At 36.3% G+C, this 19044-nt stretch overlaps 1 protein-coding gene across 2 annotated transcripts in view; it reads left to right on the top strand.

Annotated features, from left to right (window-relative positions):
• The window catches only part of NOX4 (NADPH oxidase 4), a 145376-nt gene that overhangs the window by 91488 nt on the left and 34844 nt on the right, over positions 1 to 19044 (top strand). For both annotated transcript variants that reach the window (XM_007463780.1, XM_007463779.1), the window contains exon 13: positions 15388 to 15469. In XM_007463780.1, coding sequence (XP_007463842.1) covers positions 15388 to 15469 — 82 coding nt within the window. The remainder of the gene's footprint in view (positions 1 to 15387; positions 15470 to 19044) is intronic.

The following is a 19044-nucleotide window of genomic DNA, read 5'->3' as shown; positions in this document are numbered from 1 at the left end:
TGTCCTAAAGTATGTATTATTTGTATAATGAAACACTATAACTCTAGCACCATGTAAGTCTATGTGGGAATCATTGAGGACCATTAATTAGCTAATATAATGGAATTTAACATAACTCATTTGCTATCATAATATAATAAATCATTCAATAAATATGAGCTGTGGTTAAATTGCATATTTCATAGTCTCAGAATTCAAGGAAATTCTTCTATCAGGGAAATGAGAAATTTGTATTACCATATAAATGCCCATCTTTTCTCAGGAGAGAGGATAAATTGTTTTCCCCTTGGTTTCTTGGTTTATGAACATGAAATCTATGCTGTCATTTTTTAGTAGATGATAGTTCACTTATAATGCCACAGAAAATATAGAGATTGCTTAGTAAGTGATTGGAATCCACTACTCATTAAGTTTTGTTCTAGTTCAGTTATCTTACAACACCAAAGATAGGGAAAATACAGAAATTTGGGATTTTTATCCGATAAAAAGTTTTACTTCTTATTTTTGAAAATAAGCAAATTATATAATTTCTGGACCTGGAAGTAGAATTATTATAGCAAAGTGGTTTTTTTGCATGGATTGTTACGTTTTTATTATGAACTGTTTGTTCCTAAGTTTGGATTCTCTGTTACCTACTATTTTCTGCTTGATTTACTATATAATATTAAGGAAAATAAGAATAGTGATGGAATTCCTTGGTGGTCCAGTGATTAAGACTCTGTGCTTCCACTGCAGGGGGAACAGGTTCAATCCCTGATCAGGGAACTAAGATCCCATATGCCGCGCAACCAAAAAAAAAAAAAAAAAAAAGAATAGTGAAGAATTTTCTTGGTAACATAATTTCTTAAGCACTGTCAAAAATATGACAATAATGTACTGGGTGGTCAAGAAAGAATAGGTCATTTTGCCAAGCTAATCTCGTGGTAATGGACTAAATAATTCCAAAGCCAAAAAGACAAGGATTCTGTGCCATTATCATTATCATGAGGAACATTTTTAAGTACTCATTTGTTTGATGCGATTGCTAAGCACTTTATAAAGGAAGCTAAATGAATATAGTTCCTGTATTCTAAACAAATTGTAATTTTTAAAGCAAAATTGTAACTTAATGGATTATAATCACACAGACAGTGTTCTTTAGGGTCATCCAAATGAACACACCTGAGACATTAAGTATGTTAATCCCAAAGGAATATACTTATCTTCCACGGATTCAAAGGCAATCAAGTAAGGGAACTTTGGGAATAGAGTCTAGCGAAAATGCTATTGCTCTTATTATGATTTTTGAACTTTAACAGAGGAGAAGGGTGGGATTTCATAAACAAATATAAATAGAATGGAAAAACTAAACTCTTCCATGAAATGAGATTTTGAGAAAATTTGGAGGTGACAAATTGTGGACATGGAATGCTAGGGAACACCAAGAAATGTACTTTGGTTAGATAATAAAGTGAAAAGGTAAAATTGTCTGTCGTAAAGTGATGAAGAGCTTAAAAATAGAAGGCAATCTTATTTTTTGTTGGCACTGTATTGAGAAACTACTAAAATGTCTTGGGATGTGGCTACCCACATAGTTAGAAGGAAGGGAAAGCCAAGAAGGTCCACATAGAAATCTTTGCATATCCCAATATTTTCAATGACAGTACCTAGCAGAAAGTTATGCCTCTGATTGGAGCAAATAAGAAAATACATTTTAAGAGTTAGGCTGTCCTTCAGGAATAGTCAAGTGATTTGTCATCCTTTTTTCACCCAGCCCCTTCTTATTTGTGATGTATTCCTCTGACATCACAATTTCACAATAATAGTGAAAACCTTTTGTTGCTGCTAGCATGGTTGACTGTTCAGTGGTGGTTTGGAATATCGTGTCCTTGCTGGTTGAGATATAGTACTCGACCATACAGACTTCCAGAGTTTACAACGAACATAGTGGAAAAGACAACCAAGGTTAAGATGCAAACTCAATAGAAATGAGAATTTATCTTTTTCTCTTTTTTTAGGCCTGGGAATCAATTTACATAAATAAATATTCCTATTCTTGTTTCTTCCACAGAGCAGAAACAGAGGCAGTATTTTTCAAATCATCCTTTGAAAAGAAGTTCTTAATTGTATTTATTATTTATTTATTTGAGGTCTTGGCCTGTATGATGTAAACTTCTAACAAAAAATTTCCTAAGCCTATCAAAGGCATCCATTTGGTGTTCACTATTTTTCCATATTAGGAGGAAGTCACAGAGGAAAAAGAAATGATATAACTTCGGTGAGAACTGAGAATCAAGTGATGTAAAGAAAATTAAAGATTTTTTTTAAAGAATAGAAAAGTTGAAAGGGACATGCAGTTTTTCTAGATATAAAGGCAAAATATTTAAAACTCTTAATTCTTCCCAAAATAATTTACAGCCTTAATATAATTTCAATTAAAATCAGAACTCAAGATCAAAAATAATATTATTTGAAGAAAACTTCAAATATTATTTGAAGAAAAATAATATATATATTTTTTGACTTTTTCAACCACGTTTACTGGCTCACATGAATATCTGAAAACAAATCCATCTGTCTTCCCTTTTTGTCTCCTTGGCACAATTTCCCTTAGTTCTTAAAAAACAAACTACTATAAATACTCAGAAGGGGAAAATAAATTTATAAGGTGAAAGAGGTCAATAAATAGCCAAATATGTCAACCACTGGAAGGACTATTTTTTTTTTTTAAGATTAAGCCACTGATTTGCAACTTTTATTAAAATAAATTTAACCTCTAAACACAAGATAATTGATACCTTGATCTCAACTCAAGTTTTGACAGCACTTGAAGTTTTACATAAACAAACTGCATAAGAAAACAATTAAAAATGAGTAACAAGAAAATCTAGAAAAATTTGAATAACAAGATAGGACTGGCTCTATTTAAACATGTTATAAAGTGAAATGAATTTTACAAACAAACTAAGAATTTACAAGGCTAAATAATACTCCTAGGAACATGAAGCTATTAAGTGGATGAGCTGAGATTTGAACTCAGGCTCATATTATACTAAAGGATGTGCTAATTTATAATTTACTACACTGCCTCCTATAAAGTTCAAGAAGTTTAAGCACTGTGGCACTAGAGCAAAAGTGACAAGAAATATATTAACAAAGGAAAATAGCCCTGAAGCAGACCCTTTGATACATGAAAGTATGTATCATATGATAAAGGAAGCTCTGTAAATCAATATGAAGTGTTAGTTTGTAAATAGTTAAAGCATTTGGCACTTAACTATTTAAAAAAATTAAATCTTTACTTCAGACGACCAAAAATTACTTCCAGATAGGTTAAGTACTTTAACATAAAAATGTTAATCTGTAAAGGCATCAGAAGAAAATATAGAAATTAAACTCTCCATGTGAAAGATCATTCTGTTGTGGAAGAATTCACAGAGAAAAGTAAGTAGATTTAACTCCATAAAAATTTTAAAATCATGCCAAAAACTAAAAGGAAATTGAACGAAAAAAAATTTATAGTAAATACACACTAAAACCTTCAATATATAAAGAGCTTGTTTAGTTCAATAAGAAATAAGCTGCAAAAAGAAATGGATAAACTATGTGAACAGAGTAGATCATAATAATATTCAAATAAATGTTAATTAGAATAACTGTAATATCATATTTCATCTATCAATTAACAAAGATTTTCTTTATTAATAGTATCTATTGCTGGTGAGGATGCAAAATATTGACATTTTCTCTCATGGATAGATAATTAGAGTTCTTTAAGAGGATTTAACTTATTCTGCCTTAGGAAATCAGAAAATTTATGTGGGCATGATGAGGTGCATTTGAGCTGGAACACAGAGGTTAAAGTAGGAGCTTTCTATGCAGAAAAGGGCACTGTTGGAAGAAAGAACACATTGCCATAAAAGGCATGATATCATAGCAAACAATAAGATGTTAATGCAGCTGAGCTTAGAATTCATAGTTAGAAATATTAGGAGATAAGGCTGCAGAGGTATGTAGGAGCCAGTTATTTAAAGAATATTCAACACCCAGATAAACAAATTAGACTTCATTGTATAGTCCACAGGAGATTAAGAATCTCTGCTCCAGTGCCTAACCTTATTATGCTGAAAATAAAAACAAAGGTTATCACTGGTAGGCATAGTTTGCGAAGGCCTCTTCAAGGAATGGACATCTTAGTTGGTCCTGAAATCTTGGACAGGATTTGGTTAAAAGAAGGACAAGCAGTCCTGGCATCAGGAATGCACATGCAATAAAAAAGCCAGACAGATGGGGGGAAACTCAAATTTATCCAATGAAACAACCTAATGAAGGAAGTGAATTCATATATTTGCTTGTTGCTCTTCCCTAATCCATCATTTCATAGGCTTGGTCTTTGACCAGGAGGTCCTGTATTTAAGAACAGAGAAGATTTCCACTGCAAGGTTGGTTTTGATAGGTTTCAAAGGACCATGTATTTCATGCCAGTAATTTTGTTTGCCCAGGGTTTTAGGTTAGAACTTCATAAAAACATTAAAAAACCCTCTAGCTTCTTTGGATAAAATTACCTATTCCTCTTTGAATATGCACCCAGGGGGTATTGAGTTTGTGCAGAAAGCAGGGACTGAATTAGTATCAAGCTGAGCCTTGATCACTTTGAGGTGTTTCTTTTGTTGAATGCCAGCGTTGTCCAAAAAGTGCATTTGCTGTGACAAATGAAAAGAAAACATTCTCCTTAAGAGGTAGATTGTGGAAAGCTTAGTAGCAATAATATGTGCAACTGAAAATGCCTCTGTTACTTGCTTTCACCTTCCTTAAACCTCTGTTCTTTTTTTTTCACCCTGTCAATTTTTGTATTTAGCTTCAGTGGCAGTAGAACTCATATTTTATAAGAAAGCCAGTTACAGACATTGATTCATTGATGTATTTAGAGGCTAACAAGTCTGTTTGCAGTTCTTTCAAAAGCTGATTTTTTTGATTTTTTTTTAAATAGTATGTTTAACAAGTAGGAACTAGAATAATGAATATTAAAGGAATAGACTTTTATCACTGGGCTTGCTCTGAAAATAAAAGCATCCATTAAATAGTTTTTCTTTGTGTAATACTGCATGGCCTACCTTCAGACCTTACACTGTTAAAAGTACCAGGTGTGGAGGCACACAGATTGTATATGACCTTGCTGTGTTTTTCTCTTACTATGTAATCCTTAGGCAAGAAGAAAATAAGAGAGGGGGGAGGCCAGGAAAGGGAGTACAGTATTTTCTCTCCCAAGAATGAGGCAATATAATGCAGTGGAAAGAACACTTGACTGTGAGTTTTGGGGGTTTGTTTTTGCTTCTGTTTTTGTTTTCTTTTTAAATCTCTTTGCCTCTTGCTAGCCATATGGCCCTGGGCCAGTCAGTCAGGCAGTGTGGTTTTTAGTTTCCTCACCTACAACCTGTTGCATTGATATAATTTTCTCATTTACCAGCTCATTGCTGATGTAAGGCTGTATAATTCTTTTCAGAGAAATATATCCTAAAATGTGGATAATTTAATTCCACATAGGGTAGGAATGATAACAGATTAATTGAGGGATAGTTGAGAAAATCTCACAGGGAATATTGTGGAGGATAAATGCCAAATATGGGATTTTTATGTTTGTTTTCTTTCTAGCACCTATTAGTGTTCGTATTCATTTATTAGCTCTGGTTGTATATATTGTGCTCTATGTTCTTATCTTCTGAGTTACAAGTATGGACTTGTTTTTTCCCCCCTTGGATAAAACAAGTATAAGATTCTGTTTTTTTTGTATTCCTTTGATATTGGCCTTAATATTTGTGGAGAAGGTAGTTTTATATAACCAGAGCATGCAGATGATTGTTTTTTTCTTCTAAAATCGCAGTCCATTTCCATTTGAATTTTATCAACAGAAGATTTGTCTATATCTTTAATAGGAAAATATTCTTGCTCTGCAGCTAGATTTTCTGATTTATCTAAAACAGTATTAATTTGAATGCCTTTGATGTTGTTTTGAAAGCAGTATTTTAAATAGCAACTATTGTTATTCAATACTGAGTTACCATGGTAATAAAGAACATTTACTTGATTTGAACTTTTCAGAAAAGGAAGATTTATATTCCGTATCTTTCTGGTTGGTTTGGATGTACTTCTCTGTAAGTTTGCCCTTTAATTCTCATTTTTTGAAGTAATTTGTTTCTTCTAAGATTAGTGTGCATCTTTCTTTTCCTAAGGAAAATAAAACACCAAATTTTGACAAACCATTAATTTTTTTGAATCCCTAGGAGAACAGATTTTCTTTCCCTCTTTAAGTAATGTTGTAATTGCATTCTAAATTCTTTTTCAAGTAGATAGGGGGAGGAAAACTTTTTCCTTCTTTCCTTCTAGATTCTTTGGCTGGCCTAATAATTAAATTGACCTTAGCCAGATTAACAAGAAAAAAAATTTTAATTTTGTATGTATGGGAACCCCAAAGAGATGAGGCTTCTTGCCAGTTAGGCAGTTGAGGCTTATATGCCATGCTGAGCTAAGGAGAAGCAGGTAGGGGTCTTCAAAGGGGAGGAAGACAGTCCACAGGAAGATGGGAAGAGCAAATGTTTGGTAAATAAATGTTTCCCACGCCATGCAGATAAGTCTTTCTGATGTAAAAAGTTATGGCTGGTAATACTTCTCTTCCTGGTAAGGCCCGTTATCTAAATTCTTTTAGGTAGTTAAGGGGGAGGTAAGAAGCTCTTCTTGCATCTCTTGGGCCTTTATTGTCTTTAGCTTGGAATAATCCACATGCCAAAGTGGCACATTCTGGGGCAGCCTGCCCTGAGCCCCATCATGGCTGTAATTGCATTGCAGTTCTTTTGTTGTCCTGGCATTTCCTTGTGATAAACAGGGCTGCCCTTGAGAATTACAATTTGTTTTGTTCATAGTGTGTGACAAATAATAGGTACTTAATGGAAGTTTGTTGAGTGAGTGAATAAATGAGTAAAGGATGCTTTAACTGATTATATAGAAGACAGCAAAAACGCTAGCAAAATTATTCATTTCATCTAACGTCATGGATAAGAAGGACTTCCTTTTGGTTTATTTCACTTTTTTATAAAACCTCTCTGCCTCTTTTGCTTTTTATTACCGATGTATCCAGGCAAAGTTGGTGGCTCTATTCTTCTGGACTTTTAGAGTACGCGTTTATCACTTATTTATTTGCAGTGTACATCTCTTTTGATAACACATATGCCTTCCTTACTAGACTTTTAGTTTATTGAGGACCTAACTTGGTGCCTTATTTTTAGTACATCATCATAAATGTTTGCTGAAAAAATTTTTTTCAAATATGCAAATTGTGTTTGTATATTTAAGTAGAGTACTTCCTAAATATTATGGGAAATATTAATTTGTACCTTCTTTTTTAAGCAGCATGTGTGTATGTGTGTGTGCATGCATGCATGCTGTTTCTGCATCAGTGTTATGTCTTCCTCAGGAGGTAGAGGAGTGGATAGTGTTATAAAAGCTGTACTGTAGGGAGTATAAATGACAAGTACCCTTGAAGGCGTGTGTGTGTATGTGATAGTATACACATCTATCTTTTTAAAAATGATTACTCTTATATAAGTTCTCTTTAAAATACAAACAAGATACAGATAAAATAAAAATTAATGCCTTTTAGGGCTTCCCTGGTGGCGCAGTGGTTGAGAGTCTGCCTGTCGATGCAGGGGACTCGGGTTCATGCCCCGGTCTGGGAGGGTCCCAGATGCCGCGGAGCGGCTGGGCCCGTGAGCCGTGGCCGCTGAGCCTGCGCATCCAGAGCCTGTGCTCCGCAACGGGAGAGGCCACAACAGTGAGAGGCCCACGTACCGCAAAAAAAAAAAAAAAAATTAATGCCTTTTAAACTTCCATCTCAAATCCTTAACCATATTTATTCTTAACTCTTTGATATATGTGCTTATAGACTTCTTAGATATATTGTAGATGAAGTTATCCAATACCTTAGACAGATTGGAAAGTTGAAGAGAACTTATTATATATGATGGCTATCAACCCCTTAACTAAATGCCCATGAACGATTCTTTTACTACAGCTTTGAGAAGTACATTGGTGATAGGCATTCTAGAACCCTTGAAAAGCTCTATGGTGACAGTTTGCAGGCTGAGAATGACAAACGAGAGAGGCTGTCATTGGGCTGCTTGAACTCAGTGGAGATGATGAGGTCCCTAAGAGGCAGGGGTTACAAGGCAGCACTTAACTGATAAAGTCAAGCTGGGTGTGGTTACCATTATGGGCAGCATGTCCAGAGCAGTGATCAGAATGGATTGACCTGTTGAGATCTTTGGTGTTGACTGACCATGGTGTCCTTAGGACTCAAGTAGATGGACAGCCTAGTAAAGTCTTACTTGATTTGTACAAATGAAAAGAAAACTCAAAGATTGGCAAACAGAGGCATAACCTGAATCATCTCAGTAGAGAGTCACAGCCCTTCATCCAATTCCCAGATCTGAGTCAATTCATAGATTGTGAACACCTTTAATAAAGGGATGGTCAAGTCCCTTTGAGAAAAAACCCTTCTACATGTCAAAAATTAAACTATTAAATGATCCTCTTACCCTGTAGCCATTTGGCAGGGTGCTTGGAGCTATTTGGCAGGGTGGCTGTGCATGGGTGAAAGAAATATTCAACTTTGGGGGAACTAAACATTGACTCTAAGGTGACACCATTTTCTTAGGAACCAAAACCTTACTACAGTAGACCAGTAACTTCTTATAGGCAGTTAAGAGTTTTGGCTTTAGTCTGTATCACCATAGGCCCAGCGGGTCTTTGAATCCACCTTACTTCCAGAATGCATGAACTGAATAAATACACTTAGCCACTGTCAGAATCCCCTTATCAATATAATCTCCTTTTTTTCTCCTTTTTTCTATTTTCTTTTTCATAATTTACTCTTGGTGTTTTGTGCTTCTAGGTAAAAAGGAACATTTCTCATGTCTTATTGTTAGTCTTAAATTTACCTCTTCACTCATGCCATTGTTTCTTCTTTAACTCCAATAGGTAGACCCCATTCTTTTGTATTTGTGTAAAAGTTGTCAAAGTGTATGTGTTTGAAGAGCTCGCCTCTAGTCCCTACCTCACTAACCAGAACATGGACTTGACCAGCTTATTTTCTTCTGTATAATTTCCTTTCCAAAGAAAAGGATGTCTTTGGGAACTATTGATATTATTGGGTTTTTGTGATACAGTAAATGGAGTGGGTAGAAAATGACTAGAGAAGTGAGAGAGAAGAATTTTCATTGGAAGGGATTAAGTTTCATTTTTTAAAAAAAGAGCCAGAAGAAAGAACAGGAAGTGGAGTGTAGAAAGGAAAGTTAGGAGAGAAAAAGAAAAATGAAACAAGTACCTGTTCTTCCTAACATGAAAATACAAGCTAGAGACCCTTGGGGGATAAACTCTGCCTTGCAGTAGAGAATGTTGAGATAGACAATCAGTGGAAGGAGGGTAAGAGAGTTTCAGATGTTTGTGGACACTTCGAATATAATCTCTTCTCACTCCAACTCACCTTCCCATGTATTAATGGTCAGTTTTTGAGCAATTCTATAAAATTAGAATAGCTTTATTATCTTTTGATGAATAGTTTGGCAGTATGCACAAAGACCAAGCCACCTGGATCCCAGTTATTGTCAAGTTAGTTTTTTTTCATGACATTGATCACCTACTGCACCTTCTACATATTTATGTGTTAAATTATCATCATTGGACCAGTCTTTTCATAAAATAATGAATAACTTTTGAAGTAGATGCTGATTCATTATCAACAGATTTGAGTGTTTTCATGTGTTCAGTGAAATTGTTATGGCTTCCAGGGTGGATGGCAAAATACAAACATTTTGTTCAAGTTGCATGTTCATCACCAACTTTCTTGAAAAAGGCAAATAAATTTAATATTTACTTTTATTTTTTTAAATGTTTATTTATTTATAAATTATTTTATTTACTTATTTTGGCTGTGCCGGGTCTTAGTTGCAGCATGCAGACTTCTTAGTTGTGACATGCAGACTTAGTCGCAGCATGCAAACTCTTAGTTGCGACATGCATGCAGGATCTAGTTCCCTGACCAGGGATCGAACGTGGGCCCTCTGCATTGGGAGCGTGGAGTCTTACCCACTGGACCACCAGGGAAGTCCCAATATTTACTTCTAAATTAATCATTATCTTTTCTTAGCTTATTACTGTTGAAATAAGTTACTACATTTCATGATAAGGGACAAAACCACTATAGTAAGAGTGTTCAGGCTACTCTATCCATTAGACTGTTTAACCTCTATTTCCTATACATTTTTCATACCAACCTAAATTATAATTTTCTACGTTTCCACTGACATTGTCACCTGAAGGCTTGATGGCTGTGTGTATCTTATGGACCTCAGCATGGGGCATGGTGCAACTGGCTAGTATACTATGTGCCCTGAAAGGCCACTTGTTTATTTTTCCCATCATCAGCCCAGATTAGATGGTATTACTTGTCCCAAGGTATGTGTGTCTGAGGGCATTTCTGAGAGCAATTCTTCTTAACAATGAGCATCTGTGTTGCAGTGAAGGTGTTAGTTATGTTACCTCTGGAAAGAGCTGGAAAGGAAATGACTTATTCTGACTTAAATACACATTCATGCATCTCACCCAGTAGTAGCCAAGAACACTGCAGAAGCTCTAAGTACAAAGTGGAGGTCTGTCAAGCCCACCTGTTGCAGGTTGGGTTCACCAGAAAGTGATTCTGAGAAGTAATTTGTGAATGTAAAATGCTTATTAGAGATCAACACCTGTAAAGGGAAGAGGTAGGCAGTGAAACTGGGTACAGGAAGAACGTGAACCACCATGTAGTCTCTATGAAGCCTCAGCCAGAGTGGCAGGAAGCTTTGGAGCAAATTTTGCCCATCAGAGTTGCCTGTGTACAGCTAAACTACCCCTGCCTTGTTCAGTCACTGGATTTGAGCTGTTCTGGGAAAGGCAATTCCCCTGCACCTAAGGCAGACTCTGATGTAACTGACAGCTGGAGGCTACCGGCTGACTGTGCTTTTTGCTTTTTTTCTTCCTTATTATTATAGTGGTAGAGAGAAGACTTTATTTTTTCTCATTCCAAGAATATATATGCATGCTGTTTTTTGTTGTTATGCAAATGTTTATTGCTTTTGTTACATTCTGCATGTTGGGGAGGATTGCAGATTGCCTATTTTCCACTAAAGGGAAAATAAAGAATTTGAGTCACAGTAAATGTACAAAACAGTTTGTTAAAATTGGAAAGAGTATTTTGGTTTCCTCATCTTTGTTTTCAAATAAATAAGTATATTGTCTCACAACTGGTTGTCCAGGGAACCCAAATTAATGTAATTGTGTGCAGCATGTTGTCCAGGTCTTGATGCCTGGGAATCCTTTTGTTGATTGAATGAGAGAAAGAAACAGTGGGTGAAAGGTTACAAAAGCTTGTGTTAATTAAGATATATCCCCTACTGGTAGAAGATTATGGTCAGACATTATCACATCATTAGTCAGCTCATCAAAATATCACTTTGCAGAAAATCCTCTGGTTCTTTTCAGTGGCTTTAATGAAATTGTTCTAAGAAGGCCTGTGAAAGGACTGAGCTCTAGTTTTTGGATAACTGCCATTTTCTTAAGAAACAGACTTTGGGCCTACTGAGAAAGCAGATCAGCTGGTGTGACATTTTACTCTAAGAAAAGGAGAATTATTTAAAAATTTTTGCTATTTAACAAGGGAAACATCAATTTATTTTGGTCTTTTCCTTAGCATCAGATAAAGAATGGGATGCTAATAGCTGAAATTTAGGAGACTAAAGAAGGATTAATGTAAGCATTTGAAACAATTTTTCATTTACTTGGACTTTTCTAAGGATAATTTTTATCATTTATTTTTATTCTCATAAAGAAAAAATAAGCAATCATTATACTTTTACGGGAAAAAGTTAATTATTCTCATTTAGGAATTTATACATATGGTATAAAAATGGAAAATTTAAAAAGGACAGTTTTAAGGTACTGTGTATATTTTCTGTTTGTGTATATGTGAACTTTTTTTTTTGACAGTCGCGCTAGCTACTCAAGAGTCTTCGTGTTCACTTGGTATTCCTTGCATTTATGATACTCAGATTAAAGGATGCTCCAGATGTAGAAATACTGATTATAGATTTCATAGTTTTGGGTAGCTTAATAAATGATCTCTTATATGCTACTTTTGCTGTGTGTGTAGAGGGTGGGTTTTTTTTTTTTTTTTTAGTCCTATCAGTATAATGTCATCTCTAGAGATTTTCTTCCAGATTTACAATCAAATGAGTTTTATGATTATATAAATAAGGATAATCTGTAGCAGTATTATATTATGGTTATTTTTATTAATAATTCTGATTTTTCTTTGCATTTAAATCAGTTTGGGAAACATTCAGTAAAACTTTAACTTATATTAATTTTCAGCACCCAAGGATATATCATCTTTAATATAGCTGTTTGATTGAACAGTTCTTTACTTGATGTGTAAAGTTCGTATTTGCTGTTGGGTTTTGCTTTTATTTTTCAAGACCCATTTTAGGAAAGGCATAAATGGGGGGCAAAAGAAGGAAAAAGAGAAACACTGCAAATCACTCATTTAATGGAATGCTACATAAATTGGGAAGTAGACTGAAAAGCATGGGTCATGTCATCAGAAAAATTTACTAGTCATTCATTGAGATAATCATTAATTTTGTTGATGAAAAATAGCAGCATATGGGCTTCCCTGTTGGCGCAGTGGTTGAGAGTCCGCCTGCCGATACAGGGGACACGGGTTCGTGCCCCGTTCCAGGAAGATCCCACGTGCCGCGGAACGGCTGGGCCCATGAGCCATGGCCTCTGAGCCTGTGCGTCTGGAGCCTGTGCTCCGCAACGGGAGAGGCCACAGCAGTGAGAGGCCCACGTACCACAAATAAATAAATAAATAAAAATAGCAGCATATCAGTTAATAATAGAATTTAATTTTAAAAAATATGAACTCAAATTAAAGAGTAAGTGTGCCTAAAGGAGAAAAAAGTAAAGTATGCTTTCTTGGATTTGTGGACTGTAGGGTACAGCCACCTCTGAATTTTCTTAGTTTCTCTCCAAGTGTATTGTTAAGAACTGTCAGAGTGGTGAAAACAAAATGCAGAGTAGAGGTCAGCTAAACATCTGATTCGATCTATTTTAATAAATATGAGGATAAAGTCCACATCCTGTTTCTCAGCCATACTTGTTAACCACTGGACTCACAAATGTTTAACGTCTGGCTATTCAGTAGCCTGGAAAGGGTGAGTCATCATCAAGTGTAGATTTTCAGTATTTTGTGGAAATTGCTCACCTTTTGTTAGTGATGGATTTACTGCAGTGCAGCGTTTCAGCTTTGTACTCTGTTCTCAGCCTGATGGTGTGACTCTGTCCAGGCTAGAGTACAGGTCCCCTGGCTTTTTATGGTTGATCGATGATGACCAGTGGGGCTCTTCTAAAAGGCATTAAGATTAACCTAGGCAAACAGTTTTCTGTATCCAGTAAAAATGGAAATCGGAAATAGTCTTTCAACAAATATTTATCTAACACCTTAATATGTATCAGATAGTGTTCTGCATCCTGGTGGCACAATACCCATCTACTAGGAGGAGGGGGAGGGGTGGGTAGACAAATGTATATAACAGTAAAAATGTAATACGATAGATTCCATGAGAGCATAGCACAGAGTGTACTAGGAGTACCCAGCAGGGCCATCTAGTCCAGATTTGGCAGGAAGAAAGAAAGAAAGAGGAGGGATCAAGGAAGCCTTCCCTAGGGATGACTCTAGAGATAGTGACTATCTAATCCTAGAAATGTGGGATCAGTATTAGAGTGATAGATGACTCTATCAGTGCAGATAGCTTTTCGTTATAACTATTTCTGAGGGAGAACTGAGGATTCTTCCTTTCTCCACACTTCTTTTTATCCTTCTTTTCTGTTTCCTGTCTCACTTCCTACCACCCTGTCTCTTTCTCTTCCTCTTTCTTTTCCTCCCTTTCTCCCTCTTTCCTTCGTTATGAATTCATGAATACAGAATTGTATTAATCAGATTCTTGGTTCATGACCCACTGTCATCATTGGACAATTTCTGGCTCTCATTCATTCATTCACTGATTTATGATGCTATAATGAATACATATGACTTTATTAACAATTTCTTTCACCTGCCTTTTTGCTTTCCTCCTATTTCATCCCCTCTCTCCTTCTAAAAGGTAACCATTGTCCCGAATTGTGTATATCATCCCTTTTTGCACTGGTTTTCTTTGTTTCATATATAACATACCCAAATAACACATTGCTTAGTTAGTTTTTAACTCAACAAAAAATAATATTCTTCCATATGTAATATGCTGGTATTTTTTTCACTCAACATCATACTAATATGATTCACTGTGTTTTTATTTGTAACTGAATTCATTGTTTCACTTCAATGAATATTCTATTGTGTGAATATACCACAAATTATCCATTCTCCTGTTCCTAGGCAGTTGAGTTGTTTACATTTATGTTGTTCTGACAAGTGCTGCTATGAAAATTCTATTTCTTCTGCCTGAGACATATTTGAAAGTTTCTGCAGAGTATGTACCTAGCGAAGGAAATATTGGCTCATAGGGTATGCAAAAGTTAAACTTAAAAGATAATACGGGGGCTTCCCTGGTGGCGCAGTGCTTGAGAGTCCGCCTGCCGATGCAGGAGACGCGGGTTCGTGCCCCGTTTCGGGAAGATCCCACGTGCCGCGGAGCGGCTGGGCCCGTGAGCCATGGCCGCTGAGCCTGCGCGTCCGGAGCCTGTGCTCCGCAAATGGGAGAGGCCACAACAGTGAGAGGCCCGCATAACGCAAGAAAAAAAAAAAAAAAAAAAAGATAATACGGAATTGTTTTCCAAAGCTATTGCACCAACTTGCATTTCCACCAGAATTATATAAGAACTTATGTTGATACAGTCCTAACACTTGGTCTTGTGAGATTAATTTCTGTCAATTGAATGCCACATAATGTGAATGCTGTCTCATGGTGTGTGGTTTTAATTCTCATTTCCCAGGTTACTAATGAGTTTGTGCATCTCAGGATATTTATTGGTCATATATGTTTCCTCTAACCTTTCAATTATAAGATTTTAGTATTAGTTTATACTCATGAATACTTGCTATTTTTATATATGCAGTTGTTATGACATCTTAATTAGAAAAATATGCATAGTCATTAAAGTGAAATAAAAACCTATTTTGGTAGTACATACAATGGTGGGTAAATTTCTAATACAAGATATGCAGTCAAAATAGTTAACAAATTAAAAGAATAGGAAATAATTCTATTTTGAAATTCTTTTATGACTGTTTTCATAGCCTGTTGTTTATTTTTCTTTTGACAGAACGATTTCGAGATTTACTGCTTCCTCCATCTAGTCAAGACTCCGAGATTCTGCCCTTCATTCAAGCTAGAAATTATCCCACGTAAGCAATAGGAGCTCCCTAGGTATTGTGAAGGGAATGGGCATAATGATGGGCGAGCTTTGAGAGGGCAAGGAAAAAATGTTTCCATTTTAGGATTTCTGAAAAGGCCTGGAAAAGCCTAACCTAACTAGCTAGAGCATCTCCTGCACCATAATGTCTCAGGCTCTGTACAGCTAATCCCTCATCTGGTTTCCTGTTTTCTATCCTTTAAATGTAAGGATTCAGGGCTTCCCTGGTGGCGCAGTGCTTGAGAGTCCGCCTGCCGTTGCAGGAGACGCGGGTTCGTGCCCCGTTTCGGGAAGATCCCACATGCCGCGGAGCGGCTGGGCCCGTGAGCCATGGCCGCTGAGCCTGCGCGTCCGGAGCCTGTGCTCCGCAAATGGGAGAGGCCACAACAGTGAGAGGCCCGCATAACGCAAGAAAAAAAGAAAAAAAAAAATGGAGGAGTAAAGTGCGTAGCTGCTAAGTGGAAAGGAAAGCAGTTCTTCTGTCTTGCCCTTGTCAAGGTTTAGGAAAACAATCTATTATTTTTGAGAGCTGTTTTTTTCTTTTCTCCTGGCACCTAAACCATGGAAAATGAAAGCAGACTCTCAACCACTGCACCACCAGGGAAGCCATATTTTTTTAACATCTTTATTGGAGTATAATTGCTTTACAATGATGTGTTAGTTTCTGTTTTATAACAAAGTGAATCAGTTATGCGTATATACATATACATATATCCCCATATCTCTTCCCTCTTGTGTCTCCCTCCCTTCCACCCTCCCTATCCCACCCCTCTAGGTGGTCACAAAGCACCGAGCTGATCTCCCTGTGCTATGCGGCTGCTTCCCACTAGCTAGCTACTTTACATTTGGTAGTGTATATATGTCCATGCCACTCTATCACTTTGTCCCAGCTTACCCTTCCCCCTACCCATATCCTCAAGTCTATTTTCTAGTAGGTCTGCGTCTTTATTCCCGTCTTGCCCCTAGGTTCTTCATTATCATTTTTTTTTTTTTTTTTTAGATTCCATGTATATGTGTTAGCATATGGTATTCGTTTTTTCTCTTTCTGACTTCACTCTGTATGACAGACTCTAAGTCCATTCGCCTCACTACAAATAACTCAATTTCGTTTCTTTTTATGGCTGAGTAATATTCCATTGTATATATGTGCCACATCTTCTTTATCTGTTCATCTGTTGATGGACACTTAGGTTGCTTCCATGTCCTGGCTATTGTAAATATAGCTGCAATGAACATTGTGGTACATGACTCTTTTTGAATTATGGGTTTCTCAGGGTATACACTCAGTAGTGGGACTGCTGGGTCATGTGGTAGTTCTATTTTTAGTTTTTTAAGGAACCTCCATACTGTTCTCCATAGTGGCTGTATCAACAGTGCAAGAGGGTTCCCTTTTCTCCACACCCTCTCCAGCATTTATTGTTTGTAGATTTTTTGATGATGGCCATTCTGACCGTTGTGAGATGGTATCTCATTGTAGTTTTGATTTGCATTTCTCTGATGATTAATGATGTTGAGCATTCTTTCACTTGTTTGTTGGCAATCTGTATATCTTCTCTGGAGAAATGTCTGTTTACGTCTTCTGCCCATGTTTGGGTTGGGTCGTTTGATTTTTTGATATTGAGCTACATGAGCTGCTTGTAAATTTTGGAGATTAATCCTTTGTCAGTTGCTTCATTTGCAAATATTTTCTCCCATTCTGAGGGCTGTCTTTTGGTCTTGTTTATGGTTTCCTTTGCTGTACAAAAGCTTTGAAGCTTCATTCGGTCCCATTTGTTTATTTTTGTTTTTATTTCCACTTCTCTAGGAGGTGGGTCAAAAAGGATCTTGCTGTGATTTATGTCATAGAGTGTTCTGCCTATGTTAATAAGTGGTTTTCAAAATAACCACATGCTAGATATGATTTTAGGAATTTATTCTTCTTTACCATCTTGATAATTCTTTCTTAAATGGGATAGACTTTTTCTTAGATGCCACAAGTGTATTAATTGGTTGAAGCTATGTGCCTCATCTTCCCAGAGAATAAGGAAGTACCAGGTTTTTATTAGGTATTCTTTTCCCTAAAAGCTGATGTATGCTGGTGTCTTGATCCTTCCTGTGGAAGCTTGGAGTACCCTCTACTTTTTCAGTAATGTGACTCTCTTTACTAGCTAATATGCAACAGGCTAGAGAATGAATAAACCATTATCTGAAATAGAAAAAACGGTCACCAAATTAAAGAATGAGAGCTTGGTTTACACATATTTAATCAAAACTCATCATGGTGCTGAATGATTCATTCTTTGATCAGTTTGGCAGTTTATTCAAGTATTTACTGAACTTCACCTGAGTTAGTTTTTCGCTGATTTCATAGCTATGATAATATTTACTTAATTCTGGTCACAAAATACATACATAATCTGAATTATCTGTTCATTGTTTCAGATATTAATCCAGGTTTAATCTCTAGCAATAATCTTCCAATCTCCTCCCAGTACTCACAGGGACATACACGTGCCTGGAGAAGCCTTGCATGCGTACATTACTCATGTTCATGTTGGCAGGGAGCATGGAGGTGCCTGAAGAGAGCCATGCATGTCTATCAGTATTTTTGCCCACAGCTGCTATTTGCAGGGGCCAGTGATAGTTGCTTTCCTGCCTCTTAGGCTTACTGTCTGACTGACACCATCGTTTAAAGGAGACTTACAATGGTTTGTCAACTGGTAGTCTGTCTGCCGTTGTTTCCCTAGGTTTCCTTAGCTGTATCATTTCACAAGTATCCTTCTTGTTCTTAGATTTCTTTTCTGAGAGTGATGTGATCCATTCTAATATTTAACAGACATCATGTGACAATCCTTTGTCAGTGGCTGACCCTTGGAGCAGATATACTTTTTGACATCTGCAGATTAAAGAAATAAAAATCATCCACTGATGCCACACACACCGTATTACGGCAGTTAAGTGTGCAGACTCTGAAGCAGATTGCCTTCCCTGATGACTTGGTGACCTGGGTGACCTAACCCTCTGTGCCTCAGTTCCACCTGTGTGAAAGGAGGAAGATAATAATACTTACCACTCAAGCATGATACAAAGATTAAATGAAGTAACAAAAAAATATTTTGAACTGAGCCTGACACAGTAAATACTGCATTTTAGCTGCAGATGTTATTTATTGCTATTCATTTAAAATTGCATCTAGAATTAACTAGATTTGCATGTTTCCAAACACCATAGGAAATAGGTTGTTCATTTATCTTGCAGGATAGCTTTTATGTCAAGATACTTTCATCAACCCACCCTTATTAATATTTAGGGAAGTGCTATTTATTCAATATTTCTAAATTACTGCGAGATGCTGATGTGAGGCACCGCTTAGGTGACCACTTAACATCTTTATGAGCTTCAGTTTTCTGAACTGTCAAATGAAAATCTGCTAATTAAAGGTTTCTGGGGCTGAAAGTATTTACATAAAATTCTGGATTAAATACAATTAGTTTATTTAAGTTACAGAATATTAAACATTTTCATCTTCCCATAGCTGATTTAATGTCGAGTTTGGCAGAATTTTTTTTTTTTTTTTTTTTTTTTTTT

Source organism: Lipotes vexillifer, unplaced genomic scaffold (genome assembly GCF_000442215.2).
Source record: "Lipotes vexillifer unplaced genomic scaffold, Lipotes_vexillifer_v1.1 scaffold1304, whole genome shotgun sequence".
NCBI classification, from domain to species: Eukaryota; Metazoa; Chordata; class Mammalia; order Artiodactyla; family Lipotidae; genus Lipotes; species Lipotes vexillifer.
Note: the sequence above shows the minus strand (reverse complement) of the source record. Positions and strands in the feature narration are given on the sequence as shown.